This window comes from Myotis nattereri, assembly GCF_964212035.1.
Source record: "Myotis nattereri genome assembly, chromosome: 8".
In the NCBI taxonomy this organism is placed as follows: Eukaryota; Metazoa; Chordata; class Mammalia; order Chiroptera; family Vespertilionidae; genus Myotis; species Myotis nattereri.
The window spans coordinates 87,661,454-87,688,787 of NC_138083.1; the positions used below are offsets into that span (position 1 = coordinate 87,661,454).

Here is a 27,334-nt window from a genome sequence, read left to right on the forward strand (position 1 = left end):
TTGGAGAAGGCATGAAGTTATATCAGTCCTGCCACAGCTACTCACATCGCCCATCTGAATTTTTCGCAGGACAAGGAACGATTACACAGAAATGCCTACATCACTGGGGGACTTAGTCCCAACTTTCCACAGTCTTACTCGGTGCTGAGGAAGGGTCAGAAGAAACCAGCGACCACCTTACTGTACGGGATGCATCTACATGATTTATCTAAACGATCTGCAATAGCTCGTCTCTCCACCTAACACCAGCGAGGACAGGGAGGGGGCGGGGAAGGACAGAGAGCTGGACTGTGCTCCTCGGATCTCAGCCTTCCTCATCTTGAATGAACCGTGACATGTCATCACACTCTTCTAAGCCAACAGTATTCCTATCTGCAAAACGTCAGGTTTGGATGGATCTCCCAGCTCTAAAATTAGGTGGTTCTCTAATTCTCGGTGTCCCTTGTAAGGGATCCTGGCTGTTTCTGCTAACTTGGAGATAGTGCTTCACCCTCATATGACTTAGACTTTTGCCAGTGCTCCTGCTCCTAGCCACGGCCATCTTTCGTCACAGTTGGCGTAAGAGACACGAGTACCCAGCTGCACAGGCTCCCAGGGGCACCGCCTACGGACGCCCTCCGGATTGCAGGTCAGGTGATGCTATATCCCACACATGCCCTTTGAGCTCTTGGTATGCATCTACTCAGCAACACACCACATTTCCTCTCTTCAGCAGGTGAATGTGAAATAGCTTTCATTTTAGAACTACCTTTCATATTAGAATTTAATTGAATATTAAACAGCTTTCATATTAATTACAAAATCCTAATTTCCGCTTTCAGTCCTGTCTTTCCTTGAACGGACCTTCCTACAGAAAAGCATCTGTTATGGCGCCAAGGCCCACACCTCATGCCGCGGTGCCCCCTGGGAAGTCAGGGCTTCCTACCAAGGAGAGTGAGACTGAGAAACGGAGCTGCCTCCTCCTCACTCCGCAGCCACCTCTCTACCTGCACGAGCGCAGGCCTGGAGAGTTTAAAGGCAGCTGGGAAATAATGCTTTGAAACGTGAATGTTTTAAAGGAACTGAAAATCTCCAAGTTCAATTGCATTTTTCTAATCCAACAAAAACATGCTGGAGTTAGGAGTAGCTCCCTGCTGTTTGCACAGGCGTCCCTCACGGCCCTGGCACGGACAGCAGCCGATAGCCTGTCACCACGGTATCACTTCCCCCGGTCATGTGGCTCAGGAGGCCGCCTGCTGCACCTGCCCAGGCACAGAGGCAGCAGATAGATTGGGGCTCAGAAACCCTGTCTCCACTGAGCTCCCGCCTGCAAGTCCCAGGGCCCTCCATTGAGCTTCCTGCTGCTCCCACACGGCCTGGAGTTATGTCAGAAACTTTTAATTCAGATTTTAAATAAATCCCAGAGACAAGCGACTTCAAGCTGATTCCATGCAGAAGAACGGAGTGACGGCCAGCAGGCAGACGGGAGGCCGATGTGAGCTGGGCAGAGTGCTGAAGAGCCCCGCCCCCCCCCCCACCGCCACCCACCCATACACACAGTGAGTCCTCAAAGGCCATTTTCATCTCCCTTCTTTCACAGAAAAAGGAATAAGTCAGCAACCACTTCTCAGGCAGATGTGTTTTTATGGTATCAACAGATCCAGTCCAAGGCCTGTCACACCACAGGGCCGGGTGCTCATCTGACATGTGCCCTCAGGTTCTTACTATTTCCTATGACATGAAAACCTTCTTACGGATCTTATATGCAAACTGCAGTTTATGCTGCAAACGGCAGTGCCAGGTGCCCACATTCTGTTCACAACCTGCCTTCAAGAACCAAGACTACCTGGCCGGTGAGGCTCAGTTGGTTGAGCGTCGTCCCATGCACCAAGGGGTCACTGGTTCGAATTCCAGGCAGGCACATGCCCAGGCTGTGGGGCGCAAAGGGGAGGCAACCAATCGATGTTTCTCTCTCCCTCTCCCTTCCCCTCTCTCGAAAATCAATAAAAACTTTTTTAAAAAAGAAGCAAGCATACTTTTTAGAAAGTAAAGTTGCCTTTCAATCAGATTTTTATTAAGAAGCTTAGCCTGTTTGGCTCAGTGGACAGAGCGTCGGCTCATGGACTGAAGGGTCTAGGGCAGGGGTGGGCAAACTTTTTGACTCGAGGGCCACAATGGGTTCTTAAACTGGACCGGAGGCCGGAACAAAAGCATGGATGGAGTGTTTGTGTGAACTAATATAAATTCAAAGTAAACATCATTACATAAAAGGGTACGGTCTTTTTTTTTTTTTTAGTTTTATTCATTTCAAACGGGCTGGATCGGCCCGCGGGCCGTAGTTTGCCCACGGCTGGTCTAGGGTTTGATTCCGGTCAAGGGCATGTACGTTGGTTGCAGGCTCGATCCCTGGCCCTGGTGCATGGGGAAGACAACCAATCAATGTTTCTCTCTGTCTCTCCCCCTCCCTCCCATTCTCTCTAGAAATCAATAGGAAAAATATCCTTGGGTGAGGGTTAACAAAAAAAATGAAAGAAAAAAAAAAGCATTGCAAAACAATGTTAAAAATGAGATCTGCTGTATAGAAAATTGATCAAATATTAAGATCAATGTGCTGAGTTAACTTAAAAGTGTTTCTTCATCAAAAAATCATGGAAGAATGGAAAATATTTTCCTTTATCTTTCAAAAGGAATTTTCAAGAGTGAAGGTCGCATACCAATAGCCCTTGATTAATATTTAGGCATCAATATTTTTACTAAAAAGTAAATTTCAGAGAAATAACTAGAGTATAACAAATAAAAAGGCACAATATTCAGAAGCAAGCTGATATATTATGAGTGGTATTTGTGAAAATAACTTTTTGTAGAAATTAACTATAACTTTCTGAGTTGAAAAACTATCATGTAAAGAACGCTGACGTACAAATGGACAGTTTACACCTGTTCTCACCAACGAAATCCTCGCTACCCTGTCACTGGCCACCTTGCACTTTAATGCTTTAGGGAAAAAGTACAAAACTTCACATCTGCCTGTTGATACAAAAAAGGATCCAGCCAACTGGATGAAGGAAGAAAAGGCAAGCGATGAACTGTCTTGTTGGTCTGGGAGGTTCTTTCCATCTGCTCATTGAGGGCCAGGTGCTGGGTGAGGTTTCACGTCTAGCTGCGAACCTGGCGGTGTCCTCCAGGGAAATGCGTTCACCATTTGGCCTCTACAAGGGGATCTAGGATGCAGGAGGGGGGGAGGACTTGGAGTGCAGGCAGGAACGCCGGGGCAGGACAAAATGTCACTGGCTCCCAGGAGCCTGATACCTAAACTGGCAGCGAGACGTCCCAGAGCGGAAGTCGAGAGCAGAGCTAAAGTTAGAGTCTGGCGTTCTAGAGAGAGAAGGAAAGGAGGCACAAACAGCCTTTTTATTACAAATAAAAAACAAGTTAGAAAGGTACATAGGAAACCCATCCTGCAAGGGGCAGTTTTCTTATGAGGGTCATCAAAATGGAAAGTTCTAGAAAGCTGTACTGTCAGGGGTACAGTTCTCTGTATGCACTCACATATTTTCACACAGTTGGGTGTATTACCTCCTCTGATGGACAAAGATTTTTTTGGAAGTGCGAAGTTACATGACCGACTGTAAAAAAGGAAGATTTATTTCAGAAAAGCTTGAGTAGGAGGCAAAAATGAGATTTCCCGTCTCATTTTCGTGGCTGTACGTCACCGCTGAGGAAATGCCCACCTACCTGCTGGTGTTTTAGAAAGATGCCACTTTATTAACCAACGAAAAACAATAAACCAACAAAAAAACTGACTGAGGAATGTGACTTCAATCTTAAAGAACCCAGGAATTTAGCGTTGAGAGAACAGAGGAACACGCATGGGAACACCAACGAAAGTACGAAAAAACTGTAAGTGCTAAACTACCTCTAAGACACACAAACACGAAAGGAGTTCAAAAATTCTGCCCAATGAAACCCAAGAAAGAGTCATCCATGTTGTCGGACAGGTCAAGTCAACTTGCAGGGTCACGTCCACTCTTCAAGGAGCGTACCCTCCAATGCCAAGGTGACAGGTGCTCAGTGGGCACGAGGCTGCAGAGCCCTGACAACGGGGAGGGAGGGGGCCGGCTTGCATCTGGCTGGAGGTGATGGGGAGGAATGGGGGGGTGGGGGTGGGGGCGGCACTGCAGGTGGCCCTCGGGGATGGAAAGAGAGTTAGAACGTGTGGTGAGAGACGAGTTTGGGAAACTGTAGGCCAGTCATGGCGAACCTATGACACGCGTGTCAGAGGTGACACACGAACTCATTTTTTTTGGTTGATTTTTCTTTGTTAAATGGCATTTAAATATATAAAATAAATATCAAAAATATAAATCTTTGTTTTACTATGGTTAAAAATATAAAAAAATTTCTATATGTGACACGGCACCAGAGTTAAGTTAGGGTTTTTCAAAATGCTGACACGCCGAGCTCAGAAGGTTCGCCATCACTGCTGTAGGCCATGGGGGGGCGGGGGGAGGGGGGGAGAATGGAGGCAGATATTGGAAACATGGGGTTGCAGGCACACGACTTTAAAAACCAGGAGAAAAAGAATTTAATTTGGTGGGTGGTAGGGAGCCAATGCTTATTTCTGGGCACAAGTGTCTACAGAGAGAGCGCCTTAAGTCCAATTTTAAGAACATATCTATTTTAAGGGCAAATGAGATTAAGGGTAAGAAACCTGAAGCTTACACACCTTCCCCATTTCTCAGGGGATTTCTACTGAATTATTACCCACATCATCCGATCGACAGGTCTATCCGCCAGGCCCCTACGGAAACTCCAGGCACCTCAGCTGGTGAAGCGGCCAGCACACTGCACCCCCTGCTACACGAGGGCCCATGCCCGCAGGCTGCTGTGTGTGCCAGAGGTCACTGTCCTGGGGCCGGGAGCTCCAGGGTTCTTCCCCACCTACGCCACGGCACTTGCCCCAGGCGTGCAGGCTCCGGGCTCCTCACTGATCGCCACTCTGACCCCCAAGCCCAGCGCCAGCTCTGGCCAACACCAGAGACGAGCTCCCCAATGGAGGCTGAGGGGCCAGAGAGAGCCCAGAAGGCCAGGCTGGTACCAAAGGGAGCCCCAGCAATTAGAGGAGCTGCCCCCTGACATGCATGAAGACGGTGAGAGGTCGGAGAGTATGTGTCTACAATGAATCGCTTTCTTCATCGTTCACAGGTTCATCCCAGGACACGCTGCTTTTCTAAGCACAACTCCAGTATCAGGAGGAACCCAAATTCGCATGAGGAATGTACACGTGTTTACCTCAGCGACTCCATCAGATGACCACAGGAGAAATAAAAGCAGAATGGGATTTAATTTCAGTGAAAAGGAAAAGAAAACAGGACAGGGGTTTTTTTGAAACAGTGGATTTAAACACAATTATGTGTAATTTTAAAACTGACGTCCATGTTTTTATTAAACTCTGGCTCCGCAGAGCTCTGGAGCTCCTCCAGGAACTGCCACAGTGTGATGCAGGAGGAAGGAACGTGGAAGGCGAGCCTCCGGGAGGAGAATGTGGAGAAACTGCAGGAAGTCGTGCTGGCGTGGATCTCACACTCACATGCTTCTTACTGTCAAATAACTTGGTCATAAAAGCTTATGAGTGTTAATACTTGGGTAAGAACAAACCCTTGGAACAGAGAGAACAGGATGACGTAACGGTGACAGGGTAGAAAAACCCAACCTGAAGAGTGATGGCTATTTTGAGAGTTGCCAAGCAATTCGATTTTTCTGTTCCCAGGAATGCAATTCTAACATGTCCAAGCACTGGACAGTGACTTCTGACACTTCTTTTAAAATAGTGCCTACATGGATGGCAAACTGTACGGTTAAAATCACAATTCAGAACGAAAAGTGTTACAAAAATGTTTTCCTCTGAAGAACAGCAGAACTTGGAGATACTTGGCTTGGTCACCTTAGTTGGGTAGAAACCAGACAGCCTACTGAAGCTTCAGATGTTCTCATGCACAGATGCCCACTTAGTGTTACATGCTGTCTGATGGTGCACACACAACATTAGTGTTACATGCTGTCTGATGGTGCACAGACAACATTAGTGTTACATGCTGTCTGATGGCGCACACACAACATTAGTGTTACATGCTATCTGATGGTGCACAGGCAACATTAGTGTTACATGCTGTCTGATGGTGCACAGGCAACATTAGTGTTACATGCTGTCTGATGTGCACAGACAACATTAGTGTTACATGCTGTCTGATGGTGCACACACAACATTAGTGTTACATGCTGTCTGATGGTGCACACACAACATTAGTGTTACATGCTGTCTGATGGTGCACAGACAACATTAGTGTTACATGCTGTCTGATGGCGCACACACAACATTAGTGTTACATGCTATCTGATGGTGCACAGGCAACATTAGTGTTACATGCTGTCTGATGGTGCACAGGCAACATTAGTGTTACATGCTGTCTGATGTGCACAGACAACATTAGTGTTACATGCTGTCTGATGGTGCACACACAACATTAGTGTTACATGCTGTCTGATGGTGCACACACAACATTAGTGTTACATGCTGTCTGATGGTGCACACACAACATTAGTGTTACATGCTGTCTGATGGTGCGCACAGACAACATTAGTGTTACATGCTGTCTGATGGTGCACAGATGCCCATTTAGTGTTACATGCTGTCTGATGGTGCACACACAACATTAGTGTTACATGCTGCCTGATGGTGCGCACAGACATTAGTGTTACATGCTGTCTGATGGTGCACACACAACATTAGTGTTACATGCTGTCTGATGGTGCACACACAACATTAGTGTTACATGCTGTCTGATGGTGCACACACAACATTAGTGTTACATGCTGTCTGATGGTGCACACACAACATTAGTGTTACATGCTGTCTGATGGTGTGCACAGACATTAGTGTTACATGCTGTCTGATGGTGCACACACATTAGTGTTACATGCTGTCTGATGGTGCACAGATGCCCACTTAGTGTTACATGCTGTCTGATGGTGCACACACAACATTAGTGTTACATGCTGTCTGATGGTGCACACACAACATTAGTGTTACATGCTGTCTGATGGTGCGCACACAACATTAGTGTTACATGCTGTCTGATGGTGCACACACAACATTAGTGTTACATGCTGTCTGATGGTGCACACACAACATTAGTGTTACATGCTGTCTGATGGTGCGCACACAACATTAGTGTTATATGCTGTCTGATGGTGCACACACAACATTAGTGTTATATGCTGTCTGATGGTGCACACACATTAGTGTTACATGCTGTCTGATGGTGCACAGACATTAGTGTTACATGCTGTCTGATGGTGCACATTAGTGTTACATGCTGTCTGATGGTGCACAGACAACATTAGTGTTATATGCTGTTTTATGATGAGATGTCTACTTTTTTCCAATGGCCTTGTTCCACCTTCGCTTTGTATGTGGGTAAGCTGAGGAAAAAACCTTGAATGCTCTGGTTACAAATGTGTCAGGGAGAACTGTGGTAGTTAAAGAACGGGTCCTAACTGGGTATGACCTGTATTTTTTGTATATGGCCGTATCCCAGATCCTAGCCCATCATCTGACATGCTGTAGGCACTCAATAAATATATGCTGACTACATAAAACATGGAATTGAGACCTAAATGGTACATTTACTCAAGGTTTCCATATTCCTCCTCTTGGCCCAAATCCTATCTTTGTTTGAACAGCATTTCAATTAAATTCCATTTCATAAGTAGTTATTGACCATCCACTAAATGTGCATGGCTGTTTGGCCAGGGACCCAACCAAGGTAAAGATAAGTTTTTCTGGACAAAAAATCATCTTTCCTTTCTTTGAGCTTTTATCCTCTTGTATAAAATAGGAATAAAAAAATCCTATTCTTCTGCACAGGGTTGTTATAAGAATGGAAATGAATACTAAATATAAAAGCACAATGAAAATAGTAAAGAAAATATGTAAAAGTTGCAACATTATGACATCATTACACCCTTAAAGTATAAAAGGATGTATTTTACTTTATTATGGTTAAAATAATCAGAGCTTTAAAAATGAATAGGCTGGCCCTAACCAGTTTGGCTCAGTGGATAGAGTGTTGGACTGCGAACTGAAGGGTTTTGGTTTGATTCCGGTCAAGGGCACATGCCCGGGTTGCAGGCTGGATCCCTAATAAGGGAGTGTGCAGGAGGCAGCCGATCAGTGATTCTCTCTCATCATTGATGTTTTTATCTCTCTTCCTCTTTGAAATCAATAAAAAATAAAAATGAATAGGCTGGTGTGACTCAGTTGGTTGGGCGTCATCCCAAGTACTAAGGTGTTGCTGGTTAGAGTCCCAGGTGGGGCACATGCCTGGGTTTCAGGTTTGATCCCTGGTGGGGGGTGGGCCGTGCAGGAGTCAGCGGATCAATATTTCTCTTTCCATTGATGTTTCTATCTCTCTCCCTCTCTAGAGAGCAATAAAAATTTTTTTTTTTTAAAAAAAGATAATAGGATTGAATAGGATTATTTCAGATATGGAATGTGAATTTCCAAAATGCATGTTTCAGATTCAGAGGGCAAAGAACCAAAGAACAAAATGAGGTCCTTGGCCTCCCACTAACAAAGAAAGGGTATGAACACATTCCTAAGAGCCTCCAGCTTATCTGCTGAAAAACATTTGAGGGTTTCTCCAGTTCTTAAGTCTTTCCCCAGATAAACATATGAGGTGCTTAAGTAATCACAAAGTCATTTATAAAAGGAAATGACTGTTCTCCCCACTTTTATACTCTTCCTGTTAAAGTCTTTAGATGATTAAAACTGAAAAGGAGAAAAGGGAAAGAAAAATAGCAATACAAATGCAAAATAATGTTTTATTGGGAACATATCCATCATGTAAAGTAACTGACATCGTTAGAAAAATCAAAAGAACTTACAATATACTGGAACATACATTTTTTTTTTTATGACACGGGTTTTTATATATCTTGGGGAATGACTTCAAAAAACATATCATATGCTTTAAAAGTAAGCATCTTATCATAAAAAAAAGACAACATCAGGAGAGAAGGGACTGTAAGGTTTCTGAAATTAGAATTATGAATTAGGATGAGTCTGAAACACACTATATCCTTGGGCTCCAGCCCTGTTCTCCACACACTTCGCAGAGATTCCTGGGGCCATGGAGCTGGGTTTCCAGGTAGTAAAACTGATGGAGTGGATGCTAGGCTTCATATCTACTTACTGTTCTAAGCCCTCCACTCTCATCAGCACCACCTCCTCACTCACCCGCCCTCTACTTGTTTTCATGACCTACCTGCCCATGGGACAAAACAGTTCTCATCTCTAGACTCACAGCCATGAACATTCATGGTTTTGGGGCAGGTAAAACTCAGCAGAGCCTTACTGGAGCAGAGTAGAAGGAAAAACTCCCCACAAAACTCCGACCCCAATGAATTGCTTGCTGGAGAGTTTGCAAATTAGCAACATACTTACCAAGAACCCTAAAGACTGAGAATTTTCCCAGTTAAGGGAAAAGAATAAGAGATGAAAGTCTAGGATTTAACTAAGAGTAGTGCTTAATACAAATTCCTACAATTATTAAATTTCTGTGATCTTATTGAGAATTCTCCAAGACATTGATTAGTTTTAGGTTTTTTTTTAAAAAAATATATTTTATTGATTTTTTACAGAGAGGAAGGGAGAGAGATAGTTAGAAACATCGATGAGAGAGAAACATCGATCAGCTGCCTCCTGCACATCTCCTACTGGGGATGTGCCCGCAACCCAGGTACATGCCCTTGACTGGAATTGAACCTGGGACCTTTCAGTCCGCAAGCCGATGCTCTATCCACTGAGCCAAACCGGTTTCGGCTAGTTTTAGGTTTCTAATAATATGCCCTCATTTGCTGCATTCCCCCAAAGCAATGAGAAATTCTATAGTTTCCTGAGAATATCCCACATGTATGCATAGTTGCTTCAAACAGAGTAAAAACGATTCTCACATACTCATACGATGAGGTCATCAGGAACTCTCGGAGAACACAACACGCTTCAGGCATTTACGGGCTGTACCTAATAAGCACATGCTCTCCTGAGCATGTCCCCCCACCACACTCAAGAGGGAGGGACTTCTGGGGTGTTCCCCACTCTCCACACCATGGCCGTTCTAAGTCATCTGGCAGCTCCCAGCCACTCCCAGGGGATCTCCATGGAGGCCCCCCCCCCCCCCCAGGTCCCCACCCCCGCCCTCCTCCATGTGCTCAAAGTTCTTGCGAAATAGCACTTCCCACAGGGTGGCCTCGAGTCTTCAGTTGGACAGGGCCCTGATGTATTAAGCTCTCAGAGGACAAGGACCAGTCTTATTCATCTGCGTCCCCAAGGCCTCGCTCAAAGAGGGCGCCAAACTATGTGTGTTAAATAAAACTTAATTATCACCACTGAATACAATTGTGAGGATAATGAAGATGTGACTGCTTGCAAAGATATGTCATCCATATAGGTGGGAAAAAACCTACACTGGCAGTTTGACAAGTGAGGGTGAATGCATACACGCTTTTCCCCAATGGTACGTAGCACTACAAAATGCAGTAAACCCCCCAATAAAAGCAAAAATATCAATTTGCTTATTTTTAGCAACAGAGCATCAAGATACATGTAAGTAATTTTAGAAGGAAAAGTTACCGTATCCTACATTCTGCTCGAAAAATAAACCCCCTTGTAACCCGCCCATTCGCTGAGCCACTGGAGTGTTTTGCCCACTGCAGCCGTGACCCTGAGGCTGACCTGTCCCTCCCCCCATGACCCCACTCCCTTTTGCCCCCTTGCTCTGCAATCAGCTGGGATGCTGAGACCAAGTGAACTTGTTTTAAAATTAGAGAAAAGCTATCAGCCCAAAACTTAAAAAAAAACAAAAAAAGCACCTCTCTACATAATACATCACACACAAGTGACATTCCATTACAATACAATTACATCTCTAACAACAGTAACACAATCCAAGGTGACTTCACTTTCTTGCAGCAAATAGCCAATGACTTTGTAAAGCTAAGTAGGCAAGCTGCTGAGCTCACAGATGCTGATGAAATAGCATCTTGGTTTCAGCCCGGGAGCCACGGAGAGAAGGGCTACTAAATTTAGACGCCGAGCTGATTTCATCGCTAACCTGCCCTCCTGACAGGTCTCGGCAGACAGAGGCAGGAGGCACAGCGGACACCACACGGATGGGATCAACCTACTTAACAAGCCCAGACGCCACCGAAAGTGGCCACAGAGCACCAGCCGGCCCTGCAGGACCTGGGCGTGGCTGCCAGCCCCACCCTCCGACCCCCCAGGGAGCCACCTGGGACCCAGATCTGTCAATGTGACTACAAGGACCACCATACATCAGCAGTTCTTCTGGAAGAAGAAAAGACCAGAAATCTGACCCACGGCAAAGCTTGAAACAATTAGGAGAAGCACAAGTTGAAATGGAATTCAGTCCTGATCTTTTTCCTGTCTTTTTTTTTTTAAAAGATAGTTAAGAAAATACCTAACTTTCTATCTAAAAATGATTGAATTCAAATGACATTTTATTAAAATACTAAAAGCTCAGGACAATAACTGAGCTGCTCACCAGGCGGGGACAGGGCCGTCAGCTGTTTGCTGGGCCCCTGCGGGAGGGTGGGCGAGGGGCGGCGGCCCAGAGGGAGGGTGGGCTGCACCCGCCTGTGGGAGTGGGGGGGCTGATGGTCAGGCGCTCGCTGGCCAAGCGCTGGTAGTGGCCCAGCCGTGGACCAAAAGCTCGTTAGGCAGAGATGAGGGTTGGAAAGGAACAGGAAATTGTATGTTTCTTCTGCTCCCCTCAGACGCCCCTTCCCCATTCCTTTCCGTGCTTCCTCGCCACACTGCCCACTACCTTTTCTATCGCCTCCAAAAACAGGTAGGTGTCTTGCTAAAGCCGCTTTTCGGGGTTTTTAGAACCAAGCTGCCCTTTCTCCCTCTTGAGTACTTTATAAAATACCCAGTACATTGGTTTGGGCTGATACTAAAGTCCAACAGAACATCCCACCCTTCCAAAAGCCCTATACATTTTATAAACGATTCAACTAAAACGTGAAATATTTTTATGCAGAGCCAACCTGATAGTTTACGGGGCTTAGGCCCCCCATTCCACTATGGGAAACCCCAAAATATTACTACTTTTCAAAACAGATTCAGGTGAGCAGTACAGCTGGTGGTATAGGTGGTATTCACTCCCACTGATAGTCTCTCTCCATTTATACAGTTGTGTTTTTTTTTTGCTTGAACTTGCTTTTCACCAGACATAAAGTTGAACGCAAACCAAATACATATATGATTATCTGAATGCAGATTTAACGTTCAAAGAAAATTTTCGTAAGATGATATCCTTGGGATAAAATAACAGGAGATAAGAGGGCGTCACCGTTTTACAATTGACTGCAATGTATTTCCAAGTGTCCTACCTTCTCACACCATTTTCCCTTTAAAGAGTTTTTAAAATGCTCACATTAGAAACACATGGGAGGTTATTTATGATAAAGGCAGGGCATTCTGAAGGAAATGGAATGCAAATGTGGACACATCAGGTCAGCTTTTTATGAGCTGAGTTAGTGTTCATATTAGCTGGAGGGAGATCTCTTAGCTCAGTGGTCGGCAAACTGCGGCTCGCGAGCCACACGCGGCTCTTTGGCCCCTTGAGCATGGCTCTTCCACAAAATACCGACTTCTGCGCACGGGCCACGAAGTTTCAATCGCACTGTACATGCACGCCCGCACGTGGTATTTTGTGGAAGAGCCACACTCAAGGGGCCAGTTTGCCGACCACTGTCTTAGCTGGAAATGAAAAACGAAATAGGAAATAATGCAAACAGAAAAAAAATCCAAGGGGGGGGCTGCCAGAATTAGAGCCTAAGTCTTCAGAAAGAGTAGAAAATAACTGTGTGGAACAAGGAAAAAAGTCAGTCTCAACAGGTGAAGCTGTTTTGTGTATGCAACCTCCTAAAACACAATCACATTTCAACGGCAAGGAGTTAGCATGGAACAGACCTGTCGAATCTCACAAGGAAGGTGGGGGAGGGTGGGTGGGTGGGAAGAGAGCAACCAAAGAACTTGTATGCTTATACACATAACCCATGGACACAGACAGTAGGGTGGTGAGGGCCTGGGGCGGAGGGTAGGGGCAGGCTAGAAGGGGTCAGTGGGGGAGGGCGGAAAGGGGGACTTACGTAATACTTTCAACAATAAAGATTAAAAAAAAATAATAGAGGAATTGAAATGAGGGAAATATATTACCCAAGCAATGTGACTATTCGGAAGTATAATGAGGGTCAATCACTTAGATCGACAGTATTTGGTTTTGTTTTCATCCTAACAGCACTGTCCTGGCTGCCTTAAATGTCTTCTAGAACAATGAGAGGCATAAATAAATAAACTCATAAATAAATAAACAGAGAGATAGCACTCTCCCGCTAAATGCCACCGCTAAAGACAAAAGTCACAGACTAAATTATGGATAAGGACACTGCGCCAGGTAGGGCTCTGGATAATTTAACTACAGTCTTAGTGGTTTGGGTTTTCTCAGAAATGCACTGCGAGCTCCTGGCGGCAGCACACAGCACGGGGTGGGGGGTGGGGGTGGGGTGGGGTGGGGGGGCTTGTTCAGATGCAGATTGTGGGCTTCACACCCAGAGAAACGAGGAAGAAGGTCAAGGAGCTTAAGAATGTGCATTTCCAAGCAGCTCCCAGGAGGGCATACATGCATAACTTTTACACTTTGAAGGTTTGACTTTAAAGAAACTATTGCCTAAAACAAACAAACTTTTTTCCCAGCAAAAACACGTTTCAGAGCAGAAAGGTATCTCTAAATCTAAACTCTATTCTCGGCACTGTCTGCCTTGTAGTCTCTGGTAGCCAGTGAGCCATCCCAATAGAAATTCTCTTCTTAGCAGAGATCAAAAGTGTTTCTACAGGTTTCCTCAAGCCACACCTGGCGGCACTGCGGCTGGGTATGGTTGCAGGGCGCACGCCAATGCCTACTTTAAGGTAACCGTACAGATCTTGCTTCAGAACCCTTCACAAGTGCTGCTTAACATTCTGGTGAATCTGGCTTGAGGAATTTGAAAGATCTGCAAAGAAACTATGTATATTACTCATAACATTTTATTTATCTAAGAAAAACACACCTCTGATTTGTTCTCATTTGCTAGCAAAACCTCCCTACTGACCTGCACAGGAAGCTCCTATGGGTTCTTTTAACGTAAGAACCGTGACTGGGAATTTCCTCTCGGACTCTTTTCCTCGCCCTCTTCTGTGCTGTGCCTCTTTTTCTGATAACCAGCCCCATCCCCTTTATCCACATGTACATACACCTGCTCTGTGGGTAAGATGCGCATTCACTGCAATACAAAGCGGTATGCGCGATTAGCAAAGGGACTGCTAATGACAGAGGGACCTGTGCTAGTTGTGTGGGTTTTTGGGGAGCAAATTAAAAATAACATGTGAGGGAGCCCCAGAATGCACAGCAAGAGCAGCACAATGAAGACCTGACCGGGTGGCGGGGTGGCGATCTGAAGTTCAGTGAGATGCACGGGGGCGTTTTATTCTGGAAGGGCAGGCGCCGAGTCTCAGGGGGCCCTGCAGGGGGAGCGACGACCAGCAGACTTTAAAATGCGAATGGGATTTTACCAAACGTGACAGGAAGAGGAAAGACCCCAGCAAAGGGCGTGAGGAAGGGCTCTGGGATGCAGAAGGGAGAGCGTCTTCAGGGAACAAAGTGTTTGGGGGGCTGGGGCGCAGGGGAGAGAGGCGCACAGTGAAACCGAGGAGAGGAGCTGCAGCCAGAACAGAAAGGACCTTCTCAGCCGCGGGGAGAGTTTGAATCTTTTCTCCAGGGGAGGACGACGCGGAGCCCTGAAGGTTTTGAGGGACAAGAGAGCTGCAAGACCCAACCTGTACTGCAGCACCAGAAGGTGGTGGTGGGCAGGGGATGCGAGAGGAGAGGCCGAAGACCAGGCAGGAGGCAGCGCAGAGCTCCAGCGAGCCCAGCCAAAGGCTGCGTCGGGACGGCTTATGCTCTCAGATGCTCGAGGGCTGGTCCCGCCAACACCCCTTTAGTCACACCCGAGTTCTCCCCTTTAGTGATAGGGCAGTGCTGACACGCTTCTCCTGCCCCGAAGACACCAGCTGTGGTTCATGAAATCACACTCCACCCGACAGGGAACCGTTAGGCAAACACTGAAAAGAGGGCCTTACCTGAGCAGAGCTGCTCCACTTTCGTGTAGTTTAAAGACACGATGTCATTCACCCAGGCGATGATGTCATGCCTGCTCATAGTCTCCTGGGTTATCGAGGTAGAATACACATTGACCGCCATTCCCCAGCTAGAAAACAAACAGACAGACAGACATGTTTATTTGCCTCGGAGGAAAAAAATTAACTCGGAAGCAGGGCATCCGCTGAAGGTGGGCGTCCCAGGCAGCACTGGAAGGATGGAGAAGCCCTGCTCTGGCTAAGCCCTTTCTCCTCTTCCTATTCTCCACATCTGCCACGTTAGGTTCCTATTATTTACAGGCTTTGTCTCCATTTCTAATATCTCCCTTGCAGTGTTTTCACCGTGGAAGGAACTGGGCTGGCTGTCTTGTAGAGGTCCCACAGTCTGGATTCTGCTCACAGCCTCCCCTTGGTGTGATTTAACATATTCCTCTGTCCCCTGTATTCTTTTTTTAACGCTTAAAAAATTTTAAGTGGAGTTGGTATACAATACTATATTAGTTTCAGGTGTGCAATAGAGTTGTTGGGCTTTTTATACCTTACGATGCGATTGTGGCCCTTGTGTTTTATACACGGGCACTTGGATCGAAAGGTTGATCTGACTCAAGTTCTAACTGAGGGGTCGGGGGGCAAGACTACCTCACTGCGTGTCCGAGCTCCCAGCAGGAGGCACAGGATGTCTGACGGACCCCTGTGATTCGGTAGCCATGGTGGCATCTGCCTACACCTCACAGTTCTTTAGAGACTTCGACGTGACAGTCTGCTCTTCATTCTTGACCTTCTAGCTGGAGTAACTCTATAAAGAGAAATTTCCCCCTGAGGTACCAGTCATATAAGAAAGGCAGGAAAGATGCCTGGTACTTTTCCTTAATTTAGCAATTTTCAAAATAAAGAGGCAGTTCCCTGATAGTTTCCAAAGATAACAACCAGGGTTTGATCTTTGAAGTGTAATAATGCACTCATGGACCTAAACGTATGTGACATGCTTCAGTCCAGGCCGTTTCTCTCTCTACTGACATCAGCTTGTGGAGGGGAACTCGGGCTGGCTCTGAGCTGTCCTGCGAGGTCCTGGAAGTCTTTGGTAATGTCCTTGCTTTCCGGTACGACACCGTGGTCCGGACCCGCACTGTACATTTCCTGCCTCGGACCCCAAACCAGGCATTTCTCTAGAGGCTCCTCATCCCTTTTACTGTACACGGGAGTCAGAGATAATATTTTTAAGCACGACTATATATGACCAAAAAAACTACAGTTTTATAGATTTTTACATGAAAATCTACAGATTTATGAAACTGTGTTCGGCATTCTTTTTAACTCTAAAAAAGCAATAAAAATCTGTTTTTTACTAAAAATAAATGAATACCCATCCACCCATCCTTAAAAGCATCCTCCTCTCTAAATTCTCTTCCCCTGAAGACACTCATGCCATTGGCACTCGGATAGCGGGAGCATAATTCCTGCTTTTCCACCACAGTATCGAAGGCTGTTTATTTGTTGGTTAATAACTTCCACTGTTTTCTTTAGTCTATCGTTTATTAAACAAAACCATTGCCTTAAACACCCATCTAAAGCTTTAATCAAACTTTGTAAATTACATAAATCCTTAAAAGATAAATAATTCAAAATTTAAAGTATTTTGGATGTCGGGTGGGATTTCCGCATGCTGGCCTACTCCCGGCACTGGTATGCTTTCTAAGGCCTCTCAGGCCGTGCTGAGAGCTTCCGCCTTCATTCCCCGGCAATGTATCCACGACGGAGGATGAGGCACCAGGGCGCAGACTGTGCTGGATGGCAACAGGCCAAACTGGGCTGAAATGCTCGTGTAGATGACTTCCAAACAAAACGGAGACCATGCAGGGGAGAGACGACGGACCTCTGTTGTAGAAGGTTAAAGCCACCTACTCGTGAGTACACGTGTGGTTCCCTAAGAGAAGGAGTGTACGCAGGGCAGGGCGAAGAGCTGTGCTGGCTTTTAAAGAATCCAGGAAAACAAGGAAGCAAGTCGTGCTGCAGGCGCTGTCCATGAATCACAATCTCCTCCAGGTCTTTCCTGAGAACGTCCACCTACTCACCTACTCACCTACTCACCTACTCACCCAGGGACAGCAATCCTTCCCCAGCTAAACAGACGCCAAGCAAAGCCCTGTGCCCTCAGGGGCTCAGAAGATGACCAGTGAACAATGAACAGCATCTGCTTTTTGCTTGAGAAAAAACTCCAAGCACTTTTTACTAGATGGCAGTCACTAGGCTCAGCACTCTCACCTCCACCATGTCTCCCCCCAAACCCTACCAACCGGCGCAGCTGCAGCCCCAGGAACCCGGTAGAAAGAGCAGCCACCTGCCAGGGACCAGCGGGAAAGCCAGGGTAGAGAACAAACCGAGAGGAAGGGTGAAGAGGAATATTTTCTGAAATAGAACGACACATTAAGTAGATGTCCTTACCTATTTCCAATGAATAGTAATGCAATCAACGTAGTTAACTTCTCATTACATCCATGCTGATTAAAATATTATGACCTTTCTCCTCCAAATTTCGCCAAAATACTCCTAAGTTCCCCTCCCTCTGTGGTTGCCTCTCACACCCTTTGTGAGCCCCCACCCCATGGGCAATGCCTTGGATTTGGGCGAGAGCCCCGGTTCCTTCCCTCTCCGCAGAGGGGGGCATGCTCTTTCCCTCCCCAGTCAGGGGCCTCCCAACCTTTTCTCAATCCTTCCGCTCCCACCTTTTCTACGGGTGCGACTCCCACAGAGTCAAACCTCAGCTCTCCGGGTGGCCAGACAGCTCACAGAAGGACATGTACAGTTGTCTCAATATGACACCAGGGCCAACGAGAGAGCGCCTCACAGCCTCAGCTCTTCTGTGGACACCCTCCACAACCCCAAGGTCTTACTACACTTTCTTGGGTGTCGACCTATCTGACCGTACACAGGCAAGAGTGCCTGCCCCAGCTTGTTCTTCAGACATGTCGTGTGGATGACAAGGAGTTTCTCTATCATTTTAGAGTTAACGTGACCCCGTGCTCCCATTTTGATGCCCGAAAAAATTCTGTGAGGGAAGCAGGGCAGGAACTATATAGTTTCCTGACAAACGGGGGTGCCCAGTGCTACCGAAGGTAAGTGTTAAAGTGATTCAACGTATTATATTTCTTGACCTTGAGTAACTTCCAACAGTTCAGTCAAGAAAAGTAAATGGTTAAGACGGGAGAGTGACATCCCATGTCGCGCCCGGCAGGCTTGTCCTCCGTTTGGGTCCTCGGCCGCCTTTTACCCGGAAACGAGTTTATTCTTAGACGGACCTCCATCTGGTCCCCAGGACGTAACCATCTCTCTCAGCGCCGTCCCTGCAGAGGAAGGGAAGTCGCAGCCCTGGCCGACGGCCTGTGCTCAGTCAGGTTCCTGACCAGCCACACGTGTGTAGAGCTGTCAGGACGGCGGAGCATCACAGCCTGCGGGCCTCTATATGTCAGCATGGCAGCTGCATTTTATTTTGAAGTGAATTTTAATGCATTGCTCCTACTGGGAAAGAAACCAGTAACCACAACGTATCTATACATTGTTTTTGTGACGGTTTGAATACCTTTCTTGAAAACTGGCTCTCCACACACACACACACACACACACACACACACACACACACACACACACATATACATTTCTTCAAACAGGAGAGAGAAAACACACACAGAAAAACAAGCCCCACCCCCACCCCATACCTCCCGCAGGCGAAGGCACTGCTGGGGCTTGTCCGTGGACAGTGACCACTGACCCCCTGGCTCAGAACAGAGCAGCCTGGGCCTGAGGCCCTGCGATTCGCCCTGTGTCGGCACTCGGTGGGGCCGGAGGCAGGGCGGGGTCAGGCTGTGCAGCAGCCACTCACCAGGCCGAAGAGGAACCGCATGTGGCCCAGGAACAAGGAATGCCAGGTGACAGCCTGGGCGATCCTACTGAGCCAAGCCCGATGGAGGCTGGGCAAGCCCTGAACCGTGGGAACCAGGATGTGAGTCCCACACCTCACCAGCCATGGCCCCCCCACAAAACACACAACAGCTCTGGCTGAGAACAGATCTGCCAACCTTTATGAATGATTCCGGAAGGGCGTCTCCTCAGAATTTGACAAATGTATAAAATGTCACAGCTAGCTCTGCATGCGGCATCACATGGAAGTATTTCTTTTGTAATTCATGTGGTCGCTCTGCCTCACCCTAGCCTTACAAACAGATCCCCGCCACGTGTGCATGCCGGATGTGTGGTGTGTGTGTATGTGTAGTGTGCGTATATGTGTATGTCTCTGTGTGTGGTGTGTTGGGTGTGTGTGTTTAGTCTGTGTGTGCATGTGTGTAGTGCGTTTGGTATATGTGTATGTCTCTGTGTGTGCATGCATGTGTGTGGTGTTTTGGGTGCGTGTGTGGTGTGTTGGGGGTGTGTGTGGTGTATGTGTATAACTCTGTGCATGTGTGTGTGTGTTTTGTTGGGTGTGTGGTGTGTATATATATAGTATGTGCATGTCTGTGTGTGCATGTGTGTGTAGTGCGTATGGTATGTGCGTATGTGTGTGCGTGTGCGTGGTGTGTTGGGTGTGTGTATATCTCTGTGTGTGCATGTGTGTTAGGTGTGTGTAGTTTCTCTGTGTGTCTGTGTATGTTTGTGTGTGTGCATGTGGTGTGTGTGTGTGTGTGTGTGTGGTGGGGAGGAGGCCATGTTTCCTCATTTCCTCCCTTCACACTCTGGTCATTCCTTTTGGAGGAAAACGGACTTTTCGGCAAGGTCTCGGCACGCCAGGTGCCCCGGCCGCTGGCTCTGGCTTGTTTTGGGGTGTGGACGTCAGGAGAGGGGCTCAAGAAACAATTTTGGGAATGAGGCCTGTGGAGCTTATTCTGATTTTGATTTTTTTTCCACAACTAACATCTGAGTCTGCCAGGCTCCCCAAGTTTAGACACGACCATCTGGAGAAGAACAGCCCTCCGCGAGGTGGACTCCTGTCTGCGGGAGCTCTGTTTGGGTTAATTTATCCGGAACCCGGTGGAAGCTGAGCCTTTAGAAGCCCTCCTGCCTAGAGTTGCCTTTCTCATGCCCCCCCCCCGCCCCCCTAAAGGAATCCACATGCAACTGAAATTTCACCTTCAATATGAAACACTGAAAATCCCACCTACTCAAGCGGCCATGCTCGCTCATACCTCCCACACTGACAACCACGCCCGCACGGGGGACTTTCTTCTCTCTCGTAACAATTTCTATTTTCAATGCGCCCCCCATCACTGAGGGGAGCAACCCACCGTTCACAAAAGCAACGGACAGGCTGGGAAAGAGGTACCAAGAGGAACGGCACTTCTCTTTCACCTGGAGAGATTATTTCTGGAGCCCGGCACATAAACTCGGAAACCCTGATGCTAATCTAGAACCCAAGCTGTTTCTTCAGTCATGTCTACAGGCCTCTGCTTCCCAGGAGCCATGTCCCACTGACAGGTGTCAGAGGTCCCTGTCCAGAGTCTCAGAAGCCACTTTCCTTACCAACCACTGAATTACACCTGGTTCAGGCGGGACCTCACTGTTAAGCCCCATCTCCCAGGGTGACCTTTGATTAAAGGCTTTAGGACACTCAAGGTTGGCCTGTTGTTACATACCAGGTAAGGGGGAAATGCATTATTCAAACAGACTTATAAGCACAGCTTTTTGGTCAGAATTTTTGGTCATTCTAATAGACATAGCCATTTTGCAAATACTTCTAAGTATTCACAAATATTCTGAGGGAGAGTTTACAAAGAGATTTAGCTAATCATTGATATAATATTTCCTTCTCTTACAAGTGACATATTTCTAAAACAACCTGCTAATATTTTGAAGAAAAAAATTTACATTTATACCCATAGATCACACACTGAGCCAAAGGCAGAAACCCCAAAAGTTGTTTTCAAAGGCCACTCTCCACTCGAATATACGAGTACTAGAGGCTCAGTGCATGAAATTTGTGCAGGGGGTGGGGGAGGGTGTCCCCCAGCCTGGCCTGCACCCTCTCCAATCCGGGACCCTTCGGGGGATGTCCGACTGCTGGTTTAGGCCCAATCTTGCAGCCAGACATCCCTCTCACAATCCCGGACCTCTAGCTCCTAACTGCTCAACTGCCTGCCTGCCTGATCACCCCTAACCACTCTGCATGCCCGCCTGATGCCCCTAACTGCTCACCTGGAGGCCTGATCGCCCCCAACTGCCCTCCCCTGCTGTCCTGGTCGCCCCTAACTGCCCTACCCTGCTGGCCTGATCGCCCCTAACTGCCTCTGCCTCAGCCCCTGCCACCGTGGCTTTGTCCGGAAGGACGTCCAGATGGATGTCCGGAAGACATCCGGTCTAATTAGCATATTACCCTTTTATTAGTATAGGACAGGGGTGGGCAAACTTTTTGACTCGAGGGCCACAATGGGTTCTTAAACTGGACCGGAGGGCCGGAACAAAAGCATGGATGGAGTGTTTGTGTGAACTAATATAAATTCAAAGTAAACATCTATACTAATAAAAGGGTAATATGCTAATTAGACCAGGAGATCTTTTGGACAAAGCCATGGTGGCAGGGCCAAGGCAGAGGCGGTTAAGGGTGATCAGGCCAGGAGGGGAGGAAAGTTGGGGGTGAGCAGGCCAGCAGAGGGGGGCAATAGGGGGTGAGCAGGCCTGCAGTGGGGGACAGTTGGGGGCGATCAGGCCAGGAGGAGGGCAGTTGGGGGAGAGCAGGCCAGCAAGGAGGGGCAGTTGGGGGAGAGCAGGCCAGCAAGGAGGGGCAATTGGGGGTGAGCAGGCCAGCAGGGGTGGCAGTTGGGGGCTAGCAGGCCGGCAGGGGGGGAGGGACAGTTGGGGGCAGGCAGGCTGGTGGGGGGGGGCAGTTGGGAGCAATCAGGCCAGCAAGGGGGCGGCATTTGGGGGTGAGAAGGCTGGCAGGCAGAAGTGGTTAGGGGCGATCAGGCAGGCAGGCAGGTGAGCGGTTAGGAGCCAGCAGTCCGGGATTGTGAGACAGATGTCCAGCTGCCGGTTTAGGCCTGATCCCTAAACCAGCAGTTGGACATCCCCCTAGGGGTCCCTGATTGGAGAGGGTGCAGGCTGGGCTGAGGGACACTCCCCCCAGCCCACCACCCCCACCCCCCGTGCACAAATTTTGTGCAATGGGCCACTAGTCATTACATAAAAGGGTACGGTCTTTTTTTTTTTTTAGTTTTATTCATTTCAAACGGGCCGGATCCAGCCCGCGGGCCGTAGTTTGCCCATGGCTGGTATAGAAGATGTCTTCGATCTGAAGGTGGGTGGGGATGAGTAGATTCAGACTGCTATGGTCACTTGAATGTGTGAGTTTCCCTCCGAAGGGCCTTGCAGCAGCACAACCAGTTTCCGCCTGAGTGCCCCCTTCGGCCTCCGTCCTAACAAAAGGCTGCTGTGAAGTCCCCAGTGGCTGTGCCAGTAATGAGCTGGGCATCCCTGGGGTGTGACGCGTCAATGTGTCCCCTGAACCAGAAACGTCCCTGCTCTCAGCCGCGTGTTAATTCATTCTCTCGATTCAATACCGCGAGGGGTAGGATTTAAACAGGCCACCAAGGACAGGCTATCTCTGGGTAATTCTCGCTTCATCACTTCCTCTTTATTGGAGACCTGAAGTGTGGGGGCAGGGAGGCCGTTTGAGGAGGATGGAGTGAAGGGGAGGGAAGAGAGCATGCTGGAAAGACAAACCTTGGCAAGATGAAATCTCCCTGGAGAGACATTACAGAAACTACCGAGTTTCATTTAAATGTGGGTATAAGGCTTCCGCTGAACTTGGGGGAGACTGACGCACACATGGACTCCCTGGCTGGGACGGGGCCTGAAGAGGTCATTTGCTGACTCGAGAGGTGCGTCTGTTCTTTTTGTACAGGCCCTGTGACTGTGTTAGGGGATTAGATAGACAGTGCACGACCACTCCTCCAGGCTGCCCTCCAGGCTGCCCTCCCGGGAGAGTGGCCCAGCAAGGAGGGCCTCGGGGCGGAGGTCTGAGTGCAGAACTGACCTCAGACGGGACGGTGGCAAACATCAGACGTGCCAGTGGTTATGAAACATGTGCATTTTATTAAAACACAGATATGGAACTAATACTACATTTTTCTCAAAATCAGGCTATTCCCAATTTAGATCTAGTGCAGAATCCCAACGCAACGAACTTTAACACTAAGGGGCTTTGAGAAACACTGGATGAAATGTGCGTTATCAGCGCTGCCTGCTCTGTCCCCGGCTCTTCGAGGCGGCCTACCTTCCCAGTTATGAGTCTGCTCCCCGTTATCGCTCCTGCTTACGGATGGCGCCTGCCCAGGGCCCAGGCCTCCACTCCCACCTGCCACTCAGGGCCCCTGACTCCAGCACACACCTGCCCCTCCCGCGAGAATGAGCAGAGAGTCATTCCTTTCCCGGGCGCCCACCGTTTGCCATGAACGGTTACAGAGGGAGGAAGCTCCTCCTTGCCATAGCACCCACGTTCCCAGTACTCTAGGTCTAAAAAGTGGAGTGTGATGGAAACAGATTTCTCCAACGGCCTGAACGAGAGTCCATAACCGGCCTGAAAACCTGCCTCCACTTCCATAGCTTTGACAGGCTCGGTGCCAACCCGCTGGAGGCGCCTCCGTAAGTGGCTCCTGACTTTCACCTCCTACACTCTGTGAGCGAGTGCACCCCACAGGCGACTTTCAAAACAGCATCGGGTTTTAAAACTCAGAATCAACAAACCAATAGCTGTGGCCCTGGATGGCTTGGCAACTTGGCTCTTATCTAAGGAATGAAGACGTTTTGGAATTCTGAAAAAGTTCTTTGTGGCACTCACGATGCTCGCCGATATGACTGAAGCTCGGCTCCGTGCAACAAGGGCGCAAGGCTAAGGCCGCAAACACCCACAAAATGGGCACACGCTTCTTCATATGGTCAGAGCTGAGTGTCTGCCTGAATGTCCATCTGCTTCAAGCAGTGGCTGGCTCGGTGTCCAGGCTCCGAAAATAATTCCAACGGCCCGAGCGCATTCCCATGCCACAGGCTGGGCCGGTCTCCTCGGGCACCAGCTCTGGGCAGTGCCCCCCCCTTCCCCCCCCACTGGGCTCCCAGTGCATCTCCTCCTTCCTGACCATATGCCTGCTGTTTACTCTCCCAGCTCTCCTTGGCCCTGCTCCCGCTCACCCCGACCTTAGCCCTCTCCCATGACCCCAGTCATTTCCAGGCAGGCCATGCCCACACCCGCCCCCGCCCCCCCAAACGATCCCGGGTCAGCATCTCCGGGCACGAGTGCTGCCCGGGGACCAGTGCGCACACCCGGCTGTGGGCCACCAGCACAGAACTGGGTGCATCAAACAGCGCAGAGTGTGGCCGCTGCGGGAACATGCCACTCGAGGCCACGCTGCGGGGGTGGGCAATGTGCTGAGTGCTCCCACCTCCTGGTTCTGGGCTGTTCTGGGCCCTCCCTGGCGGGGCTGGTTCCGCCTCAGGTACTTGGCATCTTCCGTTGTCCACCTTTTCTAAACCTTCTCGTTATAAAAAAGCAAATGAAGGGATGACGGCTTGGAGGTTAATCCTGAGGGTTAATGGGGCTCGAGGCCTTTGGCGAAGGAGGGTTCGTGCCCAGCGCTGGGCATCCCGGCTGCGCCTCGTGCCTCAGGTTGGGCTCACATGCCAGCTGCTCAGCAAGCGCTCCCTGCCCACCTCGGGGTGCCTCCTCCCGTCCTCCCACATCCCCCTCCTGATACCAACACAACCTGTAGCTACTAGTACCTGGCTTCTTTACCGTCTGTCTACTCCCTCCTGCCCCCTCACTGAAGCTGTGAAGGCAGAACACGCTTCGTTTCCTGCTGCATCTCCTGCTTCCAGGGCAGGGCCTGGCCTGGCACGTCGGCGGCTCAATAGTAAATGCTGAATGAACGCACGCGTGGAAGCGTATGGTGGGGAGGGAAGTGCACGGGGCTCCTGAAATCACACCATGTGCGCAATTGCCAATATACTGGTCGTCTCTAGTGCCATGTGAGAGGGTTAGGAGGAGACAGATGGGGGTTGAGTGGATTAAAAGACTTTGTCTCCATGTCAAAAAAAAAAAAAAGGTGGAGAAATGTGCCATTCTTCATGTCTCCAACACTGATACACAAAACTCACCAGCCGCATCTCAGCTTCATGAGAGCACTGAGCTAGGGGCCGGCCGGGGGCATCGGCTTCTCGTTCCAGAGCTACCCTCGGCCCGGCTGGTAACCCGGGCATCTCCTTTTCTTCATGCATGTTCTCACTTAGTCTTCACAACCATGCGGTGGGGTCCCAACGGCCTTTATGTCACTATGGAGGGGGAGGTACAGGGACCCTGCCCAGTCACCGCTAAGAAGGGAAGAGCTAGCCTGTGCGTCTAGGGCTGATCCTAGGGTTCGCACTCTCCACCAAGCCCCCGTCTGCCCTCGGCCTGTGTTACATCATGAAAGTAAGTGGGAGAAAAGAACTCCAAGCGAGGACACAACTGTGGTCTCAATACAAGCACTTTCCTTCTTCATTCCTACCAAGGGCTATTTTAGATTCTCACTTTAAAACAGAAGCTTCCCTGAAGACCCAGAAATGTAGAGATGTGGGTGACTAGTTACTCAGTTTATTGCTGGGAATAATTTTTGGCTCAGAAACCTGCCAGCTGTAACATGCATGCCATGCTAACATTTTAGGAATCACCACATTTCCCATTTCCAGGCGGTGCATATTTTGGACGTAAGTCTCTCAATTTGCTTGTTGTGGTACTTTAGTCAAAATGGACAGAGATCATGTTCATTACTGCTTATAAGCTTTTTTCCCTACCAATAAAAGACTTCAGATTGGTGTCTTGACTGTGTGTTTAGAAAAATCTATTTCTTTTTATTTTTTTTTAAAAAAAACAACCTTCCTGGTATCTCACTCTTAGAGACTGGTGCCTACCCAAAGGTCTGTATGTACATTACGGTAAAATTCACTTTTAAACCCTTGAGAACATTTTGAATGGAAATGGAAAGTACCAATAAAGTTAAGCCTAAAAGGATGAGGAAAGCACAGGCCAGTAGTGTTAACATTTATTCCAGTGAATTCGACTCCAAAGCGGGTAATGTACACCCCTATGCCCAGCCCTGCTGGTGCCATCCACTCCTAATTCTTCCCACAGCCGACTCTGACACAAACACCAAAATGGCCAATGTCAAACAGTAACAGCTCAACGTCCAACTTCTTAAATATTAGCTTTCGTTGACAAGGTACTGATCAGCTTCTACATCAAAGGACATCCCAACCCCCCGAGAGCATCCTGCAAATTGCATACAAGACGGCTGCACATGAGAACAGGAAATGGAAATTTCGGTGGTAGCTCTCGCTGAGCTAAGATTAGTCATGTTCAGCCAAATCAAAGTAGGAGCCTATTCCATCACCAGTTCCCCAGGCCTCTGTCCCCAAAGCTTCCTTTCCCAGCGGCAATGATTCGCGTCAGCCAGAGAGGGGACGCCTCCCTGCTTTCCGCGCTTCCCCCACAACGCGGCCCATCCTTCTCTCCCCCTCCCCACTTTCCTGCTCCTCTTGTTTGGGCAGCCAGGTACCAGTCCTGTCTTCCTTGTATCTCCTTTTTCATCTCATGATGAAACTATAAACTAATAACTTTCAACACATAAACTAATCTACAATTCTGCAGCACACCAAAAAAAATTATCTTGCCAATCTGACCAAAAAAAAAAAAAAAAAAAAAAGGATAATTTTGATTCATTCACATGGACGACTATTGTTGTTGTGTTGTTTTTTGGTTGACAATCTAAGGGAAAGGAGGTCAGTGCTCCTGGCTAGATAGTCAGGTATTGCATGTTTAAAACATTCTTGCGGCACACCAGTGGTAAATTGATGGATTAGAACAAGAGGGTTTTTGTTTTTTTTCTTAAATTAATAGGCTCACCTACCATCTATTTACTGGAACATAAAGAAGGGACTGATAGACTTTTGCATTAGAAGTACTCAACAGCCCCTGACAAAAATCACACACACACACACACACACACACACACACACACACTTGCAGGACCTCTCTGTTATCTGACCTACTGCCTTGTAATAGGT

At 48.2% G+C, this 27,334-nt stretch overlaps 1 protein-coding gene across 4 annotated transcripts in view; it reads right to left on the reverse strand.

Annotated features, from left to right (window-relative positions):
- The window catches only part of MAPRE2 (microtubule associated protein RP/EB family member 2), a 119,420-nt gene that overhangs the window by 36,892 nt on the left and 55,194 nt on the right, over positions 1–27,334 (reverse strand). For 3 of the 4 annotated variants that reach the window (XM_081097724.1, XM_081097723.1, XM_081097725.1), the window contains one exon: positions 15,242–15,369. The exons of the other annotated variant lie outside the window; for it this stretch is intronic. In XM_081097724.1, coding sequence (XP_080953850.1) covers positions 15,242–15,362 — 121 coding nt within the window. In that variant the 5' untranslated portion in view covers positions 15,363–15,369. The remainder of the gene's footprint in view (positions 1–15,241; positions 15,370–27,334) is intronic. 4 annotated transcript variants of the gene reach the window in all.